The sequence below is a fragment of the Culex quinquefasciatus genome, chromosome 1 (assembly GCF_015732765.1).
Source record: "Culex quinquefasciatus strain JHB chromosome 1, VPISU_Cqui_1.0_pri_paternal, whole genome shotgun sequence".
NCBI lineage: Eukaryota > Metazoa > Arthropoda > Insecta > Diptera > Culicidae > Culex > Culex quinquefasciatus.
In genome coordinates this window covers 58,699,298-58,721,023 of record NC_051861.1, presented here as the reverse complement: position 1 = coordinate 58,721,023, position 21,726 = coordinate 58,699,298, and the positions used below count along the sequence as shown (strand labels likewise).

At 38.2% G+C, this 21,726-nt stretch overlaps 4 protein-coding genes across 4 annotated transcripts; 3 read left to right on the top strand and 1 right to left on the bottom strand.

Annotated features, from left to right (window-relative positions):
• Positions 1-4,503: 4,503 nt before the first annotated feature.
• Positions 4,504-6,020, bottom strand: LOC119769780. The gene is made up of 3 exons (XM_038263384.1): positions 5,250-6,020; positions 5,044-5,186; positions 4,504-4,608 (listed from the first exon to the last, which is right to left on the bottom strand). The coding sequence occupies exons 1-3, from the start codon at positions 5,560-5,562 to the stop codon at positions 4,504-4,506; spliced, it is 561 nt and encodes a 186-aa protein (XP_038119312.1). The 5' UTR covers positions 5,563-6,020.
• Positions 6,021-7,161: 1,141 nt separating this feature from the next.
• Positions 7,162-8,214, top strand: LOC119769777. Its single transcript, XM_038263375.1, has one exon. The coding sequence runs from the start codon at positions 7,162-7,164 to the stop codon at positions 8,212-8,214; it is 1,053 nt and encodes a 350-aa protein (XP_038119303.1).
• Positions 8,215-8,229: 15 nt separating this feature from the next.
• Positions 8,230-9,756, top strand: LOC119769775 (uncharacterized protein K02A2.6-like). Its single transcript, XM_038263363.1, has one exon. The coding sequence runs from the start codon at positions 8,230-8,232 to the stop codon at positions 9,754-9,756; it is 1,527 nt and encodes a 508-aa protein (XP_038119291.1).
• A 102-nt stretch (positions 9,757-9,858) lies between these two features.
• Positions 9,859-11,114, top strand: LOC119769773 (uncharacterized protein K02A2.6-like). The gene is made up of 2 exons (XM_038263354.1): positions 9,859-10,165; positions 10,205-11,114. Exons 1-2 carry the CDS (start codon positions 9,903-9,905, stop codon positions 11,112-11,114), a joined length of 1,173 nt encoding a protein of 390 aa, XP_038119282.1. The 5' UTR covers positions 9,859-9,902.
• Positions 11,115-21,726: the final 10,612 nt, after the last annotated feature.

The window sequence follows — 21,726 nt, the reverse complement described above, 5'->3', positions numbered from 1 at the left end:
ATTTAGGAATTTGGGATTATGGGAATGTGAGAATATCGGAATTTGGCAATTTGGGAATTTAGGAATTCAGGAATTTAGGAAGTTAAGAATTTGAAAATTTGGGAACATGGGAATTTGGGAATTTGGGAATTTAGGAATTTGGGAATTCGGGAATTTGGGAATATAGGAAAATTGGAATTTAGGAATATAAGAATTTAGGAATTTGGGAATTTGGGAATTTGGGATTATGGGAATTTGAAAATTTGGGATACTGGGTATTTAGGAATTTAGGAATTTGGGAATCTGGGAATATGGAAATTTGGGTATTTAGGAATTAAAGAATTTGGGAATTTGGGAATTAAGGAATTTAAGAATTTGGGAATTTAAGAAATTGGGAATATGGGAATTTGGAAATTTGGTAATTTGGGTATTTAGGAATTTGGGAATTTGGGAATATGGGAATTTGGAAATTTGTGAATTTGGGTATTTAGGAATTAAGGAATTTAGGAATTTGGGTGTTTGGGAATTTGGGAATTTAGGATTTTTTTTGGGAATTTAGGAATTTAGGAACTTAGGAATTTAGGAATTTGGGAATTTGGGAATTTGGGAATATGGGAATTTGGGAATTTGGGAATTTAGGAATTTAGGAATTTAGGAATTTGGGAATTTTAGAATTTGGGAATATAAGAATGTGAGAATTTAAGAATTTAGGAATTTGAGAATTTAGGAATTTAGGAATTCAAGAATTTCGGAATTTAGGAATTTGGGAATTTGGGAATTTGGGAATATGGGAATTTGGGAATAAGGAATTTGGGAATTCGGGAATTTAGGAATATAGGTAAAAAAGAATTTAGGAATATAAGAATTTAGGAATTTAGGAATTTGGGAATTTGAGAATTTAGGAATTTGGGAATTCGGGAATTTAGGAATATAGGAAAATAGGAATTTAGGAATATAAGAATTTAGGAATTTAGGAATTTGGGTATTTAGGAATTTAGGAATTTAGGAATTTGGGAATTTGGGAATTTGGGAATTTAGGAATTTAGAAATTTCGGAACTTAGGAATTTTGGAATTTGCAAATTTAAGAATTTGGGAATTTGAGAACTTGTGAATTTGGGAATCTAGGAATTTTAGAATTTTGGAATGCGAGAATTTGGGAATTTAAGAATTTGGGAATTGGGGAATTTAAGAATTTAGGAATTTAAGGATTTGGGAATTTGGAAATTTGGGAATTGGGGAATTTGGCAATTAGTGAATTTGTTAATTTGGGAATTTGGGTATTTGGGAATTTGGGATTTTGGGAATTTGACAATTACGGAATTTGGGAATTCAGGAATTTTAGAAGCTAGGAATTTAGGAATTTGGAAATTTGGGAATTTTTAGAATTTTTAGAATTTTAGAATTTTAGAATTTTAGAGTTTTAGAATTTTAGAATTTAAGAATTTTAGAATTTTAGAATTTTAGAATTTTAGAATTTTAGAATTTTAGAATTTAAGAATTTTAGAATCTTAGAATTTTAGAATTTTAAAATTTTAGAATTTTAAAATTTTAAAATTTTAGAATTTAAAATTTTAAATTTCAGGATTTTAAATTTTAAATTTTAGAATTTTAGAATTTTAAATTTCAAATTTTAGAATTTTAGAATTTTAGAATTTTAGAATTTTAGAATTTTAGAAATTTTAGAATTTTAAATTTTAAATTTTAGAATTTTAGAATTTTAGAATTTTAGAATTTTAAATTTTAAATTTTAAATTTTAGAATTTTAAATTTTAAATTTTAGAATTTTAGAATTTTAGAATTTTAGAATTTTAGAATTTTAGAATTTTAGAATTTTAGAATTTTAGAATTTTAGAATTTTAAATTTTAAATTTTAAATTTTAGAATTTTAAATTTTAGAATTTTAGAATTTTAAATTTTAAATTTTAGAATTTTAAATTTTAGAATTTTAGAATTTTAGAATTTTAGAATTTTAGAATTTTAAATTTTAGAATTTTAGAATTTTAAATTTTAGAATTTTAGAATTTTAAATTTTAGAATTTTAAATTTTAGAATTTTAGAATTTTAGAATTTTAAATTTTAGAATTTTAGAATTTTAGAATTTTAAATTTTAAATTTTAGAATTTTAGAATTTTAAATTTTAGAATTTTAGAATTTTAGAATTTTAAATTTTAGAATTTTAAATTTTAGAATTTTAGAATTTTAAAATTTTAGAATTTTAAATTTTAAAATTTTATAATTTTAAATTTTAAATTTTAAATTTTAAATTTTAGAATTTTAGAATTTTAGAATTTTAGAATTTTAGAATTTTAGAATTTTAGAATTTTAGAATTTTAGAATTTTAGAATTTTAAATTTTAGAATTTTAGAATTTTAGAATTTTAGAATTTTAGAATTTTAGAATTTTAGAATTTTAGAATTTTAGAATTTTAAATTTTAAATTTTAAATTTTAGAATTTTAAATTTTAGAATTTTAAATTTTAGAATTTTAGAATTTTAAATTTTAGAATTTTAGAATTTTAAATTTTAAATTTTAGAATTTTAAATTTTAAATTTTAAATTTTAAATTTTAAATTTTAGAATTTTAGAATTTTAAATTTTAGAATTTTAAATTTTAGAATTTTAATTTTAAATTTTAGAATTTTAGAATTTTAGATTTTAAATTTTAGATTTATAGAATTTTAGATTTATAGAATTTTAGAATTTTAGAATTTTAGAATTTTAGAATTTTAAATTTTAAATTTTAAATTTTAAATTTTAGATTTTAAATTTTAGAATTTTAGAATTTTAGAATTTTAGAATTTAAGAATATTAAATTTTAAATTTTAGAATTTTAGAATTTTAGAATTTTAGAATTTTAAATTTTAAATTTTAAAATTTTAAAATTTTAAAATTTTAAAATTTTAAAATTTTAAATTTTAAATTTTAAATTTTAAATTTTAGAATTTTAGAATTTTAGAATTTTAGAATTTTAGAATTTTAGAATTTTAAATTTTAGAATTTTAAATTTTAAATTTTAGAATTTTAGAATTTTAAATTTTAAATTTTAGAATTTTAGAATTTTAAATTTTAAATTTTAGAATTTTAAATTTTAGAATTTTAGAATTTTAGAATTTTAGAATTTTAGAATTTTAAATTTTAAATTTTAGAATTTTAAATTTTAGAATTTTAGAATTTTAAATTTTAGAATTTTAGAATTTTAGAATTTTAGAATTTTAGAATTTTAAATTTTAAATTTTAAATTTTAAATTTGAGAATTTTAGATTTTTAGAATTTTAGAATTTTAGAATTTTAGAATTTTAGAATTTTAGAATTTTAGAATTTTCGAGTTTCAGATTTTCAGAAATTTAAAATTTTGGAGTGTTAGAGTTTTAGAATTTTGAAATATCAGAATTTCAGAATTTTTGAACTTTTTAATTGAATAGAACTGTAGATTTTTTTAATAAAAAAAATTGAAAACTTCCTAATTCTAGAGTTTATGATTTTCAGGTTTTGAAATATAGTTTTTGTTTTAGAATATTTGGACTTAGAATATTTGAATATAAAATGTTGAAAGTTCAGATTTGAAAATTAAAGAAATTTTTGAATTCTTGAATTAAAAAACTTTAGAGTTCTAGAATTAAAGATTTTTAGGATTAGAAAATTTCAGTGCTTTAAAATTTGTTGTTTGTGTTGTTTAAAAAAATGTTAGTATTAGCATTTTAGAAATTTGGAATCTAAGAATTTCAAATTTTGGAAGGTTTGAATTCAAAATTTTAAAACTTTAGAATATTTCAATAAAAATTTGTGAACTTCAGAATTCTAGAATTTTGGTTTAGGTTTAGAAAATTTCAGTGTTTTGGAATTAAAGAATTTTTGGAAGTAAAGAATTCATAACTTTAAATAAAGAAACTTTAGAACTGTAGAGTTTTCGATTGTTTATTTTTAAAAATTTCAATGCCTTGAAATTTTGAAATTTGAAATTTTTATTTAAAAATTTAAAATGTTAGAATTAATAACTTTATTACTATTGGATTTCAGAATTGAAAGTTCAATATCATTAGTTTTCTAGAATTATATATTTTAGGTTTTGAATGTTTCAGTGTTTGGAATTTCAGAAATTTTGATATTTTTCTTTTTGATTTTAAAATTTTGGAAAGTTAGAAATAAAAAGTCCAGAATTGGAAAAAATAGAATTTGAGATTTTAGGTTATAAGAGTTAGTATTCGTATTTTAGAAATTTTAAATTATAGAATTTCATAAGTTCACAATTTTAGGATTCAAGAATAATTTTAGAATTTTAGGAATGTACAATTTATGAACTTTAGTATATTAGAATTTGCGATTTTCAGGTTTTAAGAATTTTAGGGTTTTGAAATTATTGAGTTTTTGAAATTAGAATTGAAGAATTTTGGATTAGAGTTTTGTAGAGGTAGAGTGTAGCAAAGTGTGTGTGTGTGGATATTCAGCGCCTTCTGTACGACCGACCGAAGCTTGACCAAGATCGCCTCCAGGATGCCGACGGAGCTCGAGTTCAGTAGATGCGTCTTATCGTTGAACAACCCAGACTGGTACGGATGATGTTGATGTTGGCCGGGCCGCTTTTCTTGCCGAGGTGGCTGAAGATCCAGTGGAAAAGGTCGGCGTCGCAGTCTGTGGTGTAATAAAGGTCGATTAGATCGATTGATTATGTATTTTGGGATTGAGGAGGAGGAGGAGGAGGAGGAGGAGGAGGAGGAGGAGGAGGAGGAGGAGGAGGAGGAGGAGGAGGAGGAGGAGGAGGAGGAGGAGGAGGAGGAGGAGGAGGAGGAGGAGGAGGAGGAGGAGGAGGAGGAGGAGGAGGAGGAGGAGGAGGAGGAGGAGGAGGAGGAGGAGGAGGAAGAGGAGGAGGAGGAGGAGGAGGAGGAGGAGGAGGAGGGAGGAGGAGGAGGAGGAGGAGGAGGAGGAGGAGGAGGAGGAGGAGGAGGAGGAGGAGGAGGAGGAGGAGGAGGAGGAGGAGGAGGAGGAGGAGGAGGAGGAGAAGGAGGAGGAGGAGGAGGAGGAGGAGGAGGAGGAGGAGAAGGGGTTCAGTTCTGGAAAGACGGACACCTTCAGAATTGCTTCGTCGGAACCTCCTACTCCTCTGTTAGCAGCCAGTTTTCCAGGGACGTCAATCAACGGCAGAACGGCAACGGCTCGTTGATGATTTCCTTCCGCTGGACAATATCTTCTCCTTGGCATGAGCAGGAGGTCTAGTGAGGGAAAAGGTTGATTAGGTTATGATATTTCGGGAGGTTTTTATTATTCAAACTTACCACAATTCATGGAGTAGCGCCGCTTCTTGTGGTACTTGTGCTTTAGAATCCCATGGCTGAGATTCCACGCGATATCCATCGGTTCGTGCCAGTAAAACACCGCTGGGGGAGCACATCGAAGCGGCGGAAGGCCGCTTAGGTTCGGCGCGGTTGTCAAGAAACGGCACTCGTGATTCCGAGCCGGCGTCGTTGTCGAAAACCGAACTAAGTGCGGCCAACGACGTCGGACGAGCTGCTGGTCAACACGCGGACCCGCCGGACAAGAACCACGTTCCGCTGGCCAATGCCGAAAAAAAACTACGGGCCGCTCCATCCTCGCCGAAGAACTACGTGTCGCTGGCCAACGTCGAGCAAGAACCACGCGCCGCAATGCTGGCGGACTTCCAAAGAACCAGGACGGGTCGTCCCCGTCATTCCGCGGCAGAAGAACCGAATGTGATCCGGAGGTCGTCAATTAACCACACGGCGACGAATTGTTCCTTCTCTTCGATGACACTTCCACTTCTGGCTAAAATCAAAACATAAACAAAAACAGTCGCACTCGCGCGTTGGAATTGGGTTGCGGTTTTGGGTGCGTTTGACAGTTGTTACGCTTCAGAAAATTTGAGAAAAGCGGGGGGCGATTTCGAACACAAATGTTTTCGAATGTGATGAAAATGTTGTCGTTTTTGAAAACATTTGAAACGAAATCGAAAACAAACGATGTTTTCGATTTCAAGACAGATTGATTTTGGATTTGCGGACCGGATTTCTATCCGTGTATTCATGAGATTTTTTTACCTTTTTTACTCGCTGTGCTAGCCGACCTCTCCAATCGACGAGACCATTTCTTCCTATCTCTGCTTCGGGTGGTTAACGACGGAATGGACACCGTCGGCGCCCATGGCAGCGGACATCCGGCTCCGACCAACACCGTCCAGATAACGAATCCGATGGATCGCCACTACCGCAGTCCCTTAGATGCTGGCACAACCATAGTCACTACTAAAATTAAGATAATTTTGTAATCGAATGTATAGCTTAAGTAATAACTAAAAGCAAAGCAATCCACTTTAACGACCCCCGGGTCTTTTGTGGTCTCTGTTGCAAGTTTCTGCTCATTTCTAGTCGTCCAAAGGTTATGTGTGGTGAGTCACCCAAATCCTCGCACATACAGTTTATATACAATGTTCACAATGTGTACTTGCGAGCATAATGCTTTTTAGCAGCAGAAGGCAAGCATGGTTATAAGCAATACGCATATAAACTGTATTGAGAATTAAGTTAATAATTATATGTTAGCATATGCTGTTCATGAGGCTGCATCATGGAGATTATTTATGAAAATCTAAAGCGCATTTGTATCAAGGATCTGACACTCATGCAGTTTTCTAAAGTCACCGCCAGAGGCGCTGTCAATATTGTTTACGTGAATTTTTTTTGAATTAAATATACTTTATTGAATCTTTCTTATAATAATTACATTTGGTTTACATAATAAGTGGTCAGCTGTGGCTCTCCAGCTTTAGTTTGCTTTTCGTGATTTAAACTGTTGGGACAACCTAATCAGCGATGGTCCCCACCAGTCCGCACGCCGCTGGACTCGAACTTGGCGTCTGGAACGCCCAGGTCACGACGTCACCACAGCGCATACGTAGAGGAGGTTCCGGTTGTCAAATGGATGCAATAAAGCCATTCCGTGTTTAATTACTTACAAGATAACACGTTGTTTTATTTGTTGGACATTAAGTCTTATTTTGTCCTTGCTTTTAATTTGTTAAATGTTAATTGTTTCTCACGTACGACATCGGCCACCGGGCGTACGTGGTGATACAAAAGTGGCGACTCGGGTTAGTTTTGGCCTAATCTTTACGGGTCCAAGACGTCGCCCACGCGGAAACGTAGAAGACTTCGGGAAAGTTCCGAGAGCTCGATGGACGGTGACGAATCCATGAACGGCCAGGTTCCACCGAGCGGGCAGGTGCCGCTGAACGGACAGTTGCCGCCGAACGGACAGCTGCCGCCGAATGGACAGTTGCCGCCAAACGGACAGTTGCCGCCGAACGGGCAGTTCGGGCAGCAACCACATGGATTCCGACCTGGGGCAGATCCGTACATGCAGTGGTTCTCACAGCAGCAGCAAGTCTACGTGTCGGAGATGTTCCGCCAGCAGCAGGAGGTTCTCCAGCAGCAACAAGCGGCCATGCAGCAGCAACAGCGAGCGTTCATGGAGCAGCAGGAGCAGCTTCTACGGAACGTCATGACTAGGATCAATATACAGGTCCCGCCGAACCCGGAGGTCATTCTGGACTCGCTTGCCAACAACATCAAGGAGTTCAGGTATGATCCGGAAAACAACGTCACCTTCGCGGCCTGGTACAATCGTTATGACGAGCTCTTTGCGAACGACGCTAGCCGGCTGGACGATCCGGCCAAGGTGCGCTTGCTGCTCAGGAAGCTGGGGATGTCGGAACACGAGCGGTACACGAGCTACATACTGCCGAAAACAGCTAAGTTTTTCTCGTTCGCGGATACCGTGGCAAAGCTTACGTCACTGTTCGAAACGGCCGAATCAGTGATAAGTCGACGGTACCGCTGCTTGCAGATCATGAAGCAACCTTTGGAGGACTATGTCACCTATGCCTGCCGCATCAACAAAGCTTGCGTTGAATTCGAACTGCCCAAGCTCTCGGAGGAGCAGTTCAAGTGTCTTGTTTTTGTGTGTGGTCTGAAGTCAGAAAAAGACGTAGAAATAAGAACGCGGTTGCTGTGCAGGATCGAGGAGCGAGCAGTCATAACTCTGGAGCTGATTTCGGAAGAATGCCAACGCCTTCTCAACATTTGGCACGACGCGGCGATGATTGAGGAGCAGGTAGCCGCTGTGCAAGCGTTGGATTCGAAGCCGAAGTTCTCGAGGAAGCAGTTCAAGTCTGGTCCGTCTGGTGATCGCGCGAAGTCCGGTAGAAGTGGTCCAGACACGGCCTGATGGTTGTGTGGTGGGATGCACTACGCACGGGACTGCTCGATCAAGGCGCACGAGTGCACCGACTGTGGCCTGGTTAGCCACAAAGAAGGCTACTGCCGGAGCGCTGAGAAAGTCCGGAAGAAGTACGTCTCGACGAAGGTGGTGAAAGTTAACACGTGCAGCGTGGAAGATCGTCGGAAGTACGTGCCAGTCGTGATGAATCGCACCTCTGTGCGGCTGCAACTCGATACCGGGTCCGACATCACCATCATCTCAACGGGAACGTGGCGCAGCATTGGAAGTCCACCAATGTCAACAACTTCCGTCGTGGCGAAAACTGCTACGGGCAAGCCCTTGGAGATCGACGGTGAGTTCTGGTGCGAAATGGTGGTCGGGGGACGAAAGTCTTCTGGTCTGGTTCGAGTGACAAGTCAACCACTGAATTTGCTGGGCTCTGACACAATTGACAGCTTTGGGCTGTGGTCAGTGCCGCTTGACACCATCTGTCATCTGGTTGAAACGTCAACAACAACAACAACAAATGTCGATGCACTTAAGGCGGAGTTTCCACATTTGTTTTCTGGAGAGTTGGGCTTGTGCGTGAAGACGAAGGTGAAACTTGAGTTGAAGCCGGAAAAATCACCCGTTTTTCGGCCCAAGAGACCGGTTGCTTACGCGATGTACCAAGCTGTAGATGAAGAGTTGGACCGACTCGAGCGCTGCAACATAATTTCTCCTGTGGATTTTTCGGAGTGGGCAGCTCCGATCGTGGTGGTACGAAAGGCAAGCGGGGCAGTACGAATCTGTGGAGACTATTCCACGGGGTTGAACGACGCGTTGCAGCCCAACCAGTACCGTTGCCTCTTCCCAGGACATTTTGCTAGTCTGGCCAGTTGTACCGTCTTCAGTCAGATTGACTTGACCGATGCGTACCTGCAGGTGGAGATGGACGAAAGCTCGCGTGCCATGCTCACCGTCAACACGCACCGGGGACTATACCAGTACAACCGCCTGGCACCTGGAGTAAAGCCAGCACCGGGAGCTTTCCAGCAAGTCATCGACGGGATGCTGTCCGGGCTCGTGAGGACTTGTGGTTATCTCGATGACGTGGTTGTCGGGGGTTTGGACGAAGAGGACCACAAGAAAAACCTACGGGCGGTGCTGCAGTGCATTGAGGAGTTTGGTTTCACGATTCGTGCGGAAAAATGTTCGTTCGGTCAGCCGCAAATTCGCTACCTGGGCCATCTTCTTGATCGCCAGGGATTGCGGCCGGATCCAGCTAAGATCGAAGCAATCGCCAACCTCGCCGTTCCGACCGATGTCAGTGGAGTTCGGTCATTTCTGGGAGCCTTTAACTACTACGGCAAGTTTGTGGCGAACATGCGAAATCTGCGGTATCCCCTCGACGAGCTGCTGAAGGATGGGAACAAGTTTCGGTGGACGCCGGAATGCCAGCAAGCGTTCGACCGATTCAAGCAGATTCTCAGCTCCGACTTGTACTGGCCCACTACGATCCGACGCAGGAGATTATTGTCTCGGCAGACGCGTCATCCGTTGGGCTAGGCGCAACCATCAGCCACAAGTACACCGACGGGTCGGTGAAAGTCGTTCAGCACGCAGCTCGGGCGCTGTCGAAGGCGTAACAGGGGTACAGCCAACCGGACAGAGAGGGTCTAGCCATCATTTTCGCCGTTACCAAGTTCCACAAGATGATCTTCGGTCGCTCGTTCCGGCTCCAGACCGATCATGCGCCGCTGTTGCGGATCTTCGGGTCGCGTAAGGGCATTCCCGTGTATACGGCGAACCGGCTGCAGCGTTACGCGTTGACCCTTTTGCTGTACGATTTCACCATCGAGCACGTCCCGACTGAGAAGTTCGGTCACGCCGACGTGCTGTCACGGCTCATCAGCAACCACGCCAAACCTGACGAGGACTACGTTATTGCTAGCATCACCCTGGACAACGATTTGAGGTCAGTAGTAGTTGACGTAGCAAGTGCCCTTCCTCTCAGTTTTAGGGTTGTGGAGCGGGACACGCAAGTCGACCCGTTGCTGAAGAAGATCTACCGTTACCTGCGCAATGGCTGGCCACAGAAGCACACGATCGTCGACTCGGAAATTTTGCGCTTCTTCGCTCGGCAGGACTCGCTGAGCACTGTGGACGGGTGCGTTTTGTTTGGAGAAAGGCTGGTCATCCCTGAACGGCACCGGCAGCGGTGTCTGCGCCAGCTGCACCAAGGACACCCGGGGATCTCACGCATGAAGGCCATCGCCCGAAGCTATGTCTACTGGCCTTCGATTGACGATGATGTGGAGGCACTTGTGAAGGCGTGCAAGCATTGCGCATCAGCGGCACGATCCCCTCCGCACTCAGCACCAGTTCCGTGGCCTAGACCGACGGGACCCTGGAAACGTGTGCACGTGGACTTCGCTGGTCCGATGCAAGGTGCGTACTTTTTGCTGATTGTAGATGCCTACACCAAATGGCCGGAGGTGATTAAGACGAATCGCATCACTTCGGTAGCAACAATCGGCATGCTTCGCAGCGTTTTTGCTCGTCTGAGTATGCCAGAACTGCTGGTCAGCGATAACGGGACACAGTTTACGAGCGCTGAATTCCTGGAGTTCTGTTCAACTAACGGCATCCAGCACCTTACGACGGCCCCGTTTCATCCGCAGTCCAATGGCCAAGCGGAGCGGTTTGTGGATACGTTTAAACGAGCAGTGAAGAAGATTCAGGCGGGGAGGAGCTCAATCGACGAAGCGCTAGACGTCTTCCTGATGACGTATCGAACTACACCGAATCGTCAGGTCGAAGGCGGCGTGTCACCATCTGAAGCCATGTTTGGACGCCGCATCCGGACGAATCTGGAACTGCTCTTGCCACCACCACCAAAACCACCAAGCGAGTCAACGGGTTGAAAGGTGGTTCCCGGAAGCGACGGTTTGAACCGCACGACCTGGTTTACGCAAAGCTGTACAGCGGAAACAAGTGGCACTGGGCGCCTGGCGTTGTTTGCGACCGGGTTGGCCAGGTGATGTATACCGTTTGGGTCGAGGACCGCCGTATGCTCCGATCGCACGCAAATCAGCTTCTCAGTCGTGCAGATTGGAATCCGAGGACAGATGGAGCAGAGAAGCCGAAGTTGCCCCTCGACATCCTGCTGGATTCCTGGAATCTGTCGAAACCAACACCGGCTGCGGACCCAACAACACCGACGGTCTTGGACGCGTCACAACAGTCAGCAAGTACGTAGCAACGCTCGTCACCTGGTGTCCCAGAATGCTCGCCATCCATACCAAGATCACCCGAGCAGGTTGCATCGCCTGAAAGCGAGCCTGCGTCGCTGGTACCGGGGCTTCGTCGTTCTACACGAGTTCGAAAGACGCCTCAGCGGTTCAACTCGTACCAGCTCAATTGAGAAGGGGGGATGTTGGGACAACCTAATCAGCGATGGTCCCCACCAGTCCGCACGCCGCTGGACTCGAACTTGGCGTCTGGAACGTCCAGGTCACGACGTCACCACAGCGCATACGTAGAGGAGGTTCCGGTTGTCAAATGGATGCAATAAAGCCATTCCGTGTTTAATTACTTACAAGATAACACGTTGTTTTATTTGTTGGACATTAAGTCTTATTTTGTCCTTGCTTTTAATTTGTTAAATGTTAATTGTTTCTCACGTACGACATCGGCCACCGGGCGTACGTGGTGATACAAAATAAACACTGTTCATTTTCATAACTTTAAAAGTATATGATTTATCATTTTTGTAACACTAGGTACAATGAGGAAAAAAAAATGTTAAGAAAACATAACCTAACCTAAAACTAACTTCAACTTACAATAAACTAAACCAATCCTTGAATCAAGGGGTATTCAGAAATAGCACATTTTTCCCTGAATTTCAAACATTTTTCTTGAATCTTCTGATCCAACATTTTTACTTCTGCTAATTCATGAACCTCACTTGATCTTGTCCAGCCAGGAACATTCAAAACCATTTTGAGTACCTTGTTTTGGACACGCTGGAGCTTCAATTTATGAGTTCTAGCGCAACACTCCCAAACAGGTACTGCATACTCAATAACGGGGTAAATTATTTGTTTGTAAACTGCTAACTTATTTTTCAAAGATAGCTTTGATTTTCTGTTAATTAAAGGATACAAACACCTGATGAGAATGCTGCACTTGTTCAATATTTTATCTACATGCTGCCGAAACAAAAGTTTCGAGTCAAGTATGAGACCTAAATAGACAACTTCCTTTGACCAGGGTATCGAAACATCATTCATTTTAATCAAAACATCATCCTTTGGGACAAATCTGGCCGATTTGGAAAGTGGAAAAATGATGGTTTGAGTTTTGGCTGCATTTATGCGAATTTTCCAGTCGCCAAAGTATTCGGAAAGAACGTCAAGACCCTTCTGAAGACGGCCAACTAAATATCTGGTTATTTTACCCTTATAAATAACGGCAGTGTCATCAGCAAAAAGTGACAACACACCATTACCAGGAAGAGTAGGCAAATCAGATGTAAAAATATTGTACAGAAGTGGGCCAAGAATACTTCCTTGGGGAACCCCAGCATCAATGTTGAATAATCCAGAAGCAATCCCATTCAGAAAAACCCTGAACGATCTCTCCGAAAGATAGTGCTGGATAATTTTGATAAGATACATTGGAAAACCGTATAAATACAGTTTATGTATCAAACCATCATGCCAAACATTGTCAAAAGCCTTCTCAACATCCAACAAAGCCATAGCAGTTGATTTAGACTCAAGCTTGTTCTGCTTGATGATTTTAGTTACTCTCGTAAGCTGATGAGCAGTATTATGTCCCTTTCGGAAGCCAAACTGCTCGTTCAAAATTATATTATTATCGTTGGTAAAATCCAAAAGCCTTGAATAGATGACCTTCTCAAAGAGTTTGGACAGACTACTCAAAAGACTAATGGGACGATAACTTGTTGGCGATGTTGGATCTTTTGAGGCTTCAAAATTGGTATGACTTTGCCCAGTTTCCAATTGGTGGGGAAGTAACCAAGTTGCAAACATTTATTGAAAATATTGGCTAGATGTTGAAAGAACTGATCACTCTGTTTTTTCAACACTAGATTAAAATGTTATCAAAGCCAGGAGCTTTCATATTTTTCATTTGTTTAACTGCAACTTTGACTTCCTCACCAGAAACATGGGAATCTGCAGGAAATTCAAAGGTAGAGTCATTGATTGTTGAAATACTATTGGCAACTGATGTTTCTTTACGGCTGGTCATGGAAGCGCCAAGATTATGTGAACTAACAAAATGAAGCCCAAGTGCATTTGCCTTTTCCTCGGATGTAATCAAAGGAGAATCCTCAACAATAAGAGGAGTAGGCTTAAGAACTTTTGAAAGTTTCAAAATGGTTTTGAAGCTGAATGAATGCATAATGATCATTTGCCTTCAGATCCTCATGTAATTGAGAATGTCATTGATTTGAAATTCTAAAATCTTTTGAAATGTTTCCAAAATGTTTTGAATAATTGTCAAGCTGGCTTACATGTTTTGAAAATTCTTGATTTCTGATATTGTCAAGTCGGTCTTGTATGATTTTGTTCAAATTGTTCACTGAAATCTTTTGTCATAGTCCCCAGTCCGTTGATATTGTCTCCTATAAACATTCCTAAGTCTAATCAAGTGTTTAGTATCTACGTCAATATCAGTTACCTTAAAATTAACAGGAACCTCCCGAACGTTGGCAGCCTCTGCTTGGTTGATAGCCTGCTGGATCACCTCCAGCGAACGATCAATATCGGCAGAAGTTTCCGGGTGTTGATCATAGTCGATGTTGCTGTCGACCACTTGCTGAAACTGCTGCCAGTCAACGTTGTGGTAATCTTTCCGGGTTGGTTGCCGCTGCGGAGTAACGGAAGCTCCAACCTCCACAACCACCGGATAGTGATCAGAACTCAACTCTTCAAACACCTCAGGATGAGCCACGTTCTCAGCCATATTGGTAATGAAGAAGTCGATGATTGAGTGATTCCCAGACCGAGCCACCCTCGTTGGACGATCCGGACTCACAACGTTGTAGTATCCGTTTTGCAGATCGTTGTGCAGAATCACTCCGTTCCGATTCCTCCTGCTGTTGCCCCAAACTTCATGCTTCGCGTTGAGGTCACCAGCGATGATGTACTTTGCGCTCCGCCGTGTCAGCTTCTGGATATCGCTCTTCAGTTTTGCTGCTGAACCATCTCTGGCATTCACCTGACGTGGGCAGTATGCAGCAATGAAGAGTACTGGGCCAACCGAAGTGGGAATTTCCACCCCAACGGCCTCGATGATGTCCAGCTTGAAGTGTGGCAGCCGGCGTGGCTTGAGATCACGATGAACAGCGACAAGCACACCTCCTCCTCCAGAGGTGGTCCTATCGAGCTGCGTCGCGATCTTGTAGTTTTGCAGATAAACTTTTTCACCGGGCTTCAGATGAGTTTCCGTGATGGCAGCTACGTCGATCTCCTTCTCGCGAAGAAAATCCACCAGCTCTAAATTCTTCCTCCTAATGGAGCAAGCGTTCCAATTCAGCAGCTTGAGGGACCTACGATCCATACTGGATGACGAACGAGGTCAGCACTTCAATCTGCTGGGTCTTGGTTTTGCATCCACGCAGTGCAGCGGACATCTGTTTGAAAATATTGAGGAGTTCGGTTGAGGTGTAAAGATCATTACCATTTTCCTCAACTGCTGGTTCTTGGGTTGGTCTTGGCTCCTGGCTGAAGCCCGGTGGTGGCGGTCTCGGCTCCTGGCTGGAACCCGGCCGTGGATGATTCATCTCAGCTCTCTTCCTGGGATCCAACGGCAACGGTGCCAAGTTCGGGACCTGGCGTCGCGGTTGAAGAGGTGGAAAATTTTGCTCCACCAGGGCTGGAGGAGTTCTACGACGCTGAGGCTGATTCTTCGTCGATGCTTGCTGCCGAATTTTCACGAACTCAGCTCTCTTGGGGCACTTTCGGTCGGTTGACGAGTGCTCACCGTTGCAGTTGAGGCACTTCACCAGCGAATCTTGGATGCACTGGGATGTGATGTGCGCATCGGTACCACATTTGGCGCAACGACGCTTCAGGTGGCAGTTCTTACCTCCGTGCCCGAAACCCAGGCAGTTGAAGCATTGTGTGACGTCACGATGCACTGGTCGGTATCGCTCCCACGACACGATAATGTTGAAAACCGCTCGGATTGCCTTCAGCTCAGGAAGCGTCGTCGATCCCTTAGCCAAATGCAGCAGGTAGAGCTGGTCACGGTACTTGATGTCTTTGTTGCGTCGGCTCATTTTGTGCACGGCCAACACATCCAGTTTCAAAACTTTTAGCTCGGCAGCTAATTCCTCCACTGGCATGTCGTACAGACCTCTGACGACGATTTTGTACGGCTTATCCATGACGACATCATGGGTAAAGTACTCCGCCTCGTTTTCGGTCAAGTAATCCTTGACCAGTTGATAGTGCTGCCTGGATTGCACCAGCACCTTAAATCCGTCCTGACACAGACGAATGTTGCCTTGGACTTTCCCAGACTTGATGAGTTCAACCAGCCCCGCACGAAAGTCGATCGTTGCTGCTGATTGCCGCACATAAAAAGGAGGCAGTTTCTCCTTTCGCTGTTTCACTTCATTCTCCTTTGCTTCCGCTACCTGGTCCTCGTCAGGCAGTCCAGCAAACTTGTTGTTCTTCAATAGCTGCTCCTCGTGCGACGAAGAGTTCTCCTCCTCCTCATCCATCGGTACAGTACCGTCGCTCTTTTTCGTCTTTTTGCTGTTCGATGTCACTTCCAAAAGCACCTTCCTTTTGGAAATCCCGGTTTTTGGCCATCAGTTGAGGCCTCAACCTTCCTTTTGGAAATTCCCACTTTTTTGCCTGCTTGAGCCGCAGGTAGGCCAATATTGCCGGCGTTTTGCGCCGGGACGCGACGAGTCATGTTGATTCAGACAACCTTCACCAACGAATGCTCGGATAACAATATATTGTTTACGTGTGGTTTTTGAAAAGGGAGCAACTCTCTACGAAATCGGCCGATTTCGACCATTTATATTTTTTGTATTGTTTGATTTGACTCAAACTTTGTGGGGGCCTTCCCTATGACCAAATAAGCTATTTTGCGTCAATGGTTCACCCATACAAGTCTCCATACAATTTTGGCTGCTGTCCATACAAAAATGGTATGTAAATATTCAAACAGCTGTAACTTTTGAGTGAATTTTCTGATCAATTTGGTGTCTTCGGCAAAGTTTTAGGTATTGTTGAGGAATTTTCAGAAAAAAATTGGTACACGGAAAAGAAATGCAGATTTTTTAATCAACTTTTTTTTCACTAAAACTCAATTTCCCAAAATACGTATTTTTTGATTTTCGAGATTTTTGATATGTTTTAGGGGACAAAAATCCGCAACTTTTGAGCCATAGAGAAACATGGTCAAAAAATCTGCCGCCGAGTTATGATTTTTTGAAAAAATAGTGATTTTTGGAAAAAATCGAAATGTCATGCAAAAACAAATTTGACATAATTTTTTAATGCAAAATTGAATTTGCAATCGAAAATTACTTTACATATTTTTTGATAAAGGGCTCCGTTTCCAAGATATAGCCACCAAAACTTTGATTTTTGCGAAATATTTGCAGTTTTTCGATTTTTAAAAATAGTAACCATGAGTGACCATTTCCGAAAATATTTTTTTTGAAAAGTTCAGAAAATTTGCTATAAAATTGTCTAAGAGACATTGAAGATTAGACCTCGGGTTGCTGAGATAGAGCCGCTTTAAGAAAAATAAACACGAAAATTGAAGTTTTCTCAGTCTCACCAAAACAATCCACCATTTTCTAATGACGATATCTCAGCAACTAATGGTCCGATTTTCAATGTTAATACATGAAACATTCCTGAAATTTTCCGATCTTTTTGAAAAAAATATTTTGAAATTTTTTAAATCGAGACTAACATTTTAAAAGAGCCAAACATTGAATATTACGCCCATTTAAAATGCTAGTCTTGATTTAAAAAAATTCAAAATATTTTTTTCGAAAAGATCGGAAAATTTCACGAATGTTTCATCTATTAACATTGAAAATCGGACCATTAGTTGCTGAGATATCGTCATTAGAAAATGGTGGGTTGTTTTGGTGAGACTTAGAAAACTTCAATTTTCGTGTTTCTTTTTCTTAAAGCGGCTCTATCTCAGCAAACCGAGGTCCAATCTTCAATGTCTCTTAGACAATTTCATAGCAAATTTTCTGAACTTTTAAAAAAAAATATTTTTGGAAATGGTCACTCATGGTCACTATTTTAAAAAATCAAAAAACTGCAAATATTTTGCTAAAATCAAACATTCGGTGGCTATATCTTGAAAACGGAGCCCTTTATCAAAAAATCTGTAAAGTACTTTTCGATTGCAAATTCAATTTTGCATTAAAAAAATGATGTCAAATTTGTTTTTGCATGAAACTTCGATTTTTTCTAAAAATCACTATTTTTTCAAAAAATCATAACTCGGCGGCAGATTTTTTGACCATGTTTCTCTATGGCTCAAAAGTTGCGGATATTTGTCCCCTAAAACATATCAAAAAATCTCGAAAATAAAAAAATACGTATTTTGGGAAATTGAGTTTTAGTGAAAAAAATGTTGATTAAAAAATCTGCAATTTTTTTTCCGTGTACCATTTTTTTTCTCAAAAGTCAAAAGTGTATGGACAGCAGCCAAAATTGTATGGAGACTTGTATGGGTGAACCAATGACGCAAAATAGCTTATTTGGTCATAGGGAAGGCCCCCACAAAGTTTGAGCCAAATCAAAAAATACAAATAAAATCCATTTCCGGTTTTGGTAGAGAATTGCTCAAGGTCGTATTTACATAATTATTTTTTTCTAATAAGTTTTTTCTAAGTTTTCACTTTCTTTCGCATATATATTTGAGATAATTACAAGTATTACTTAAATTTCTCCACATTTAACAACTATAATATCAAAATATTACATTATTGACCATCCAAGCAATATATCACAATTCACTAAACAAAACATTTCCTTGAAACAACATAAATTACGTTTGATTCTTCCTGACCGTTGGTTTAAAATAAATTGCGCTATTATAATACTCGCTAAATTTCCGTCGAAAATGTTTTAAACTATTTTTAATTGTACACCAAAAAGGTGATATGCCAACATGAGGTACTCGCTGGAATTATATGCTGACCCCCAAGTTCAAGTCCGAAATTAAATGTAAATCTTTTGATAGAAAAAAAAACATAAAAAGTTTTATAATTTTTATAAATTATTACCGATGCGCATACAACCTTTTCAAACGTTACGCGCCAATAACTTGGTTCGATTTTGACTTCACTCGCCTTGTATAGAGTTATCTACGTGCGCGTGTATTGCGTGTACGTACACGAAAAAGATTGAGGTTAAATTTTGTACCCACCAGCAAAACAAATGGGGTGCTAGTGTGCGTGAGCTCGGGCTTAGATAACTCTATATACACTAGCTTACCATTTGTTTTTGCTGGCGGGTACAAATTTTAACCTAAAAACCCTTCGTGTACAAACACGCAATACATGCGCACGTAGATTACTCTATGTGGATGACATTCGTGACGTAGCCGTGGTTTGTATGCAATTGGCATACAAATTCAATCATGATTTTAGTTTCAGTGTAGGAGTCATCCACAAAACATTGATAAGGGGCCATCCTCAAATCTGGGTATCAAAGAACTCGACGCCAACATTTCAAAAAGCATCATGTACAAACCATGCGTTTTGAGAAAAACGCATTTGAATGTTGAGCATCCATTTTCAATTCCCATTTTAATATAAAAGCAAAAGAAGATGCTCTAATGATAACAAACGATGAAAAACGTTGCTTTTATTGATACTTGATCATCCAAATTCAATAAAACATTATTACCGTAATTTTATTTGAGAAAAACAAACATAACTTCTTAATCACCAACGTCTATATCACCCTGCTGTCATTGAGGGGGACGCTTTGTTATGATTCGTTTTTCTTCGCCGAATGTACATGGCGCTTTGTTCATGTTGCTTTTTTTTCGTCACGAGGTTCATGTAGTCTTTTGTTTGACAGGTTGACAGGGCTATATAAACAGACACTGGTGATGGCAGAGATTTTGTTTATTAGCATTAGCATTAGCATTAGCATTTGGAGGACGCCCCACCACCGGAAGGCTCCACAACGCTTATCCCACTGTTTGGTGTAGTTGTGTTAGACCCTCATCCGGAACAATAATCCAACACGGGAGATACCATGTCTTCATCTTTCGATGAGTGTGTAATACAGCCCAGGGCATAAGGGGGTCCACGCCGGGTCCAAGCTATCCTCGGGGAAATGAAGGAATGTTAGTAAACACCTATCTAAAGTGCGCAGAGACCCCTACGTCACCTTAGTGGTATAGATGTTTGTAAGGAGGTTTTGGACTCAATGTTAGTAGGAGAGGTAGAACCCTAGGATATACCCCGAAAGGTATTGCGGGCGAGTCAATTAGATTTAGTTTTTTGATTATTAAACTTATACAGATGATTGTACAGTATAAAAAATGCATGATTTATATATATATTCGATTTAAAGCCACGGCAGATACAACGCGACGAAGCCGTGCATGATTAAATTGTCTGTAGTAATACTAAACCAACCATTTCCTCAGGTAAAAACAATGCCGATTAAACACAGTTTTAACATGTCTGCTGTTAAACTCAAGGTATTGACTGTAAGAGTAAAGCGAAGTTTGTATATATTTTTCTATAAATGATTGTGTGTTCAAGCGAAATTCGAGGTTAAAAATGATTAAACGCATAATTAGAATCTTGAATTTAAACTCTTACAGCAATGCGGAGTGAACATCAAATATTTATTTATTCATTTGTTATATTTAAATGCGAGAGTTAGAATTTAAATTAAAACGACCGATTCAAAAAGTATTTAATTAGATAGCATATTTATATTTAAAAAAAATCGAATTGATCGTTCGAATCCTAAAGTTTAACCGACGCGTAAAAAACTGTACTAATAAAAAGAAAATATTTGTCATTTACGTTATCCTGAAAGAAAATGCATAGAAATTATAGTTCGTGGCCTACTATCCACTTTCATTCAAACACGCATTTGCACACACACAACATAGAACGAGCTCACCAAATTTGATGGATCCTCTTGCGTCGATGTTTGTTGGCTTTGATCAATGAAGCGATTCATGTTCAAAGACTCTTGAGCTGGCATTTCTTCTCTGTTTCATTTTTCAACACTTTTTCATGTCTCACTTTCTCCTCTCAAAAAGAATACAATTTGTTTAATTTCCTCGTCATTTGGCACAAAAATACAAAAATACAAAAATACAAAAATACAAAAATACAAAAATACAAAAATACAAAAATACAAAAATACAAAAATACAAAAATACAAAAATACAAAAATACAAAATACAAAAATACAAAATACAAAAATACAAAAATACAAAATACAAAATACAAAAATACAAAAATACAAAATACAAAAATACAAAAATACAAAAATACAAAATATAAAAATACAAAAATACAAAATACAAAAATACAAAAATACAAAAATACAAAAATACAAAATACAAAAATACAAAAATACAAAAATACAAAAATACAAAAATACAAAATACAAAAATACAAAAATACAAAATACAAAATACAAAATACAAAAACAAAATACAAAAATACAAAATACAAAAATACAAAAATACAAAAATACAAAATACAAAATACAAAAATAAAAATACAAAAATACAAAAATACAAAATACAAAAATACAAAATACAAAATACAAAAATACAAAATACAAAAATACAAAATACAAAATACAAAATACAAAATACAAAATACAAAAATACAAAAATACAAAATACAAAATACAAAAATACAAAAATACAAAATACAAAAATACAAAAATACAAAATACAAAAATACAAAAATACAAAATACAAAAAAAAATACAAAAATACAAAATACAAAAATACAAAAATACAAAAATACAAAATACAATAATACAAAATACAAAATACAAAATACAAAAATACAATAATACAAAATACAAAAATACAAAAATACAAAAATACAAAAATACAAAATACAAAAATACAAAAATACAAAAATACAAAAATACAAAAATACAAAAATACAAAAATACAAAATACAAAATACAAAATACAAAAATACAAAAATACAAAATACAAAAATACAAAAATACAAAAATACAAAAATACAAAAATACAAAAATACAAAAATACAAAAAATAAAAATACAAAAATACAAAAATACAAAAATACAAAAATACAAAAATACAAAAATACAAAAATACAAAAACACAAAAATACAAAAAAAAAACAAAATACAAAAATACAAAATAAAAAATACAAAAATACAAAATACAAAAATATAAAAATACAAAAATACAAAAATACAAAAATACAAAAATACAAAAATACAAAAATACAAAAATACAAAAATACAAAAATACAAAAATA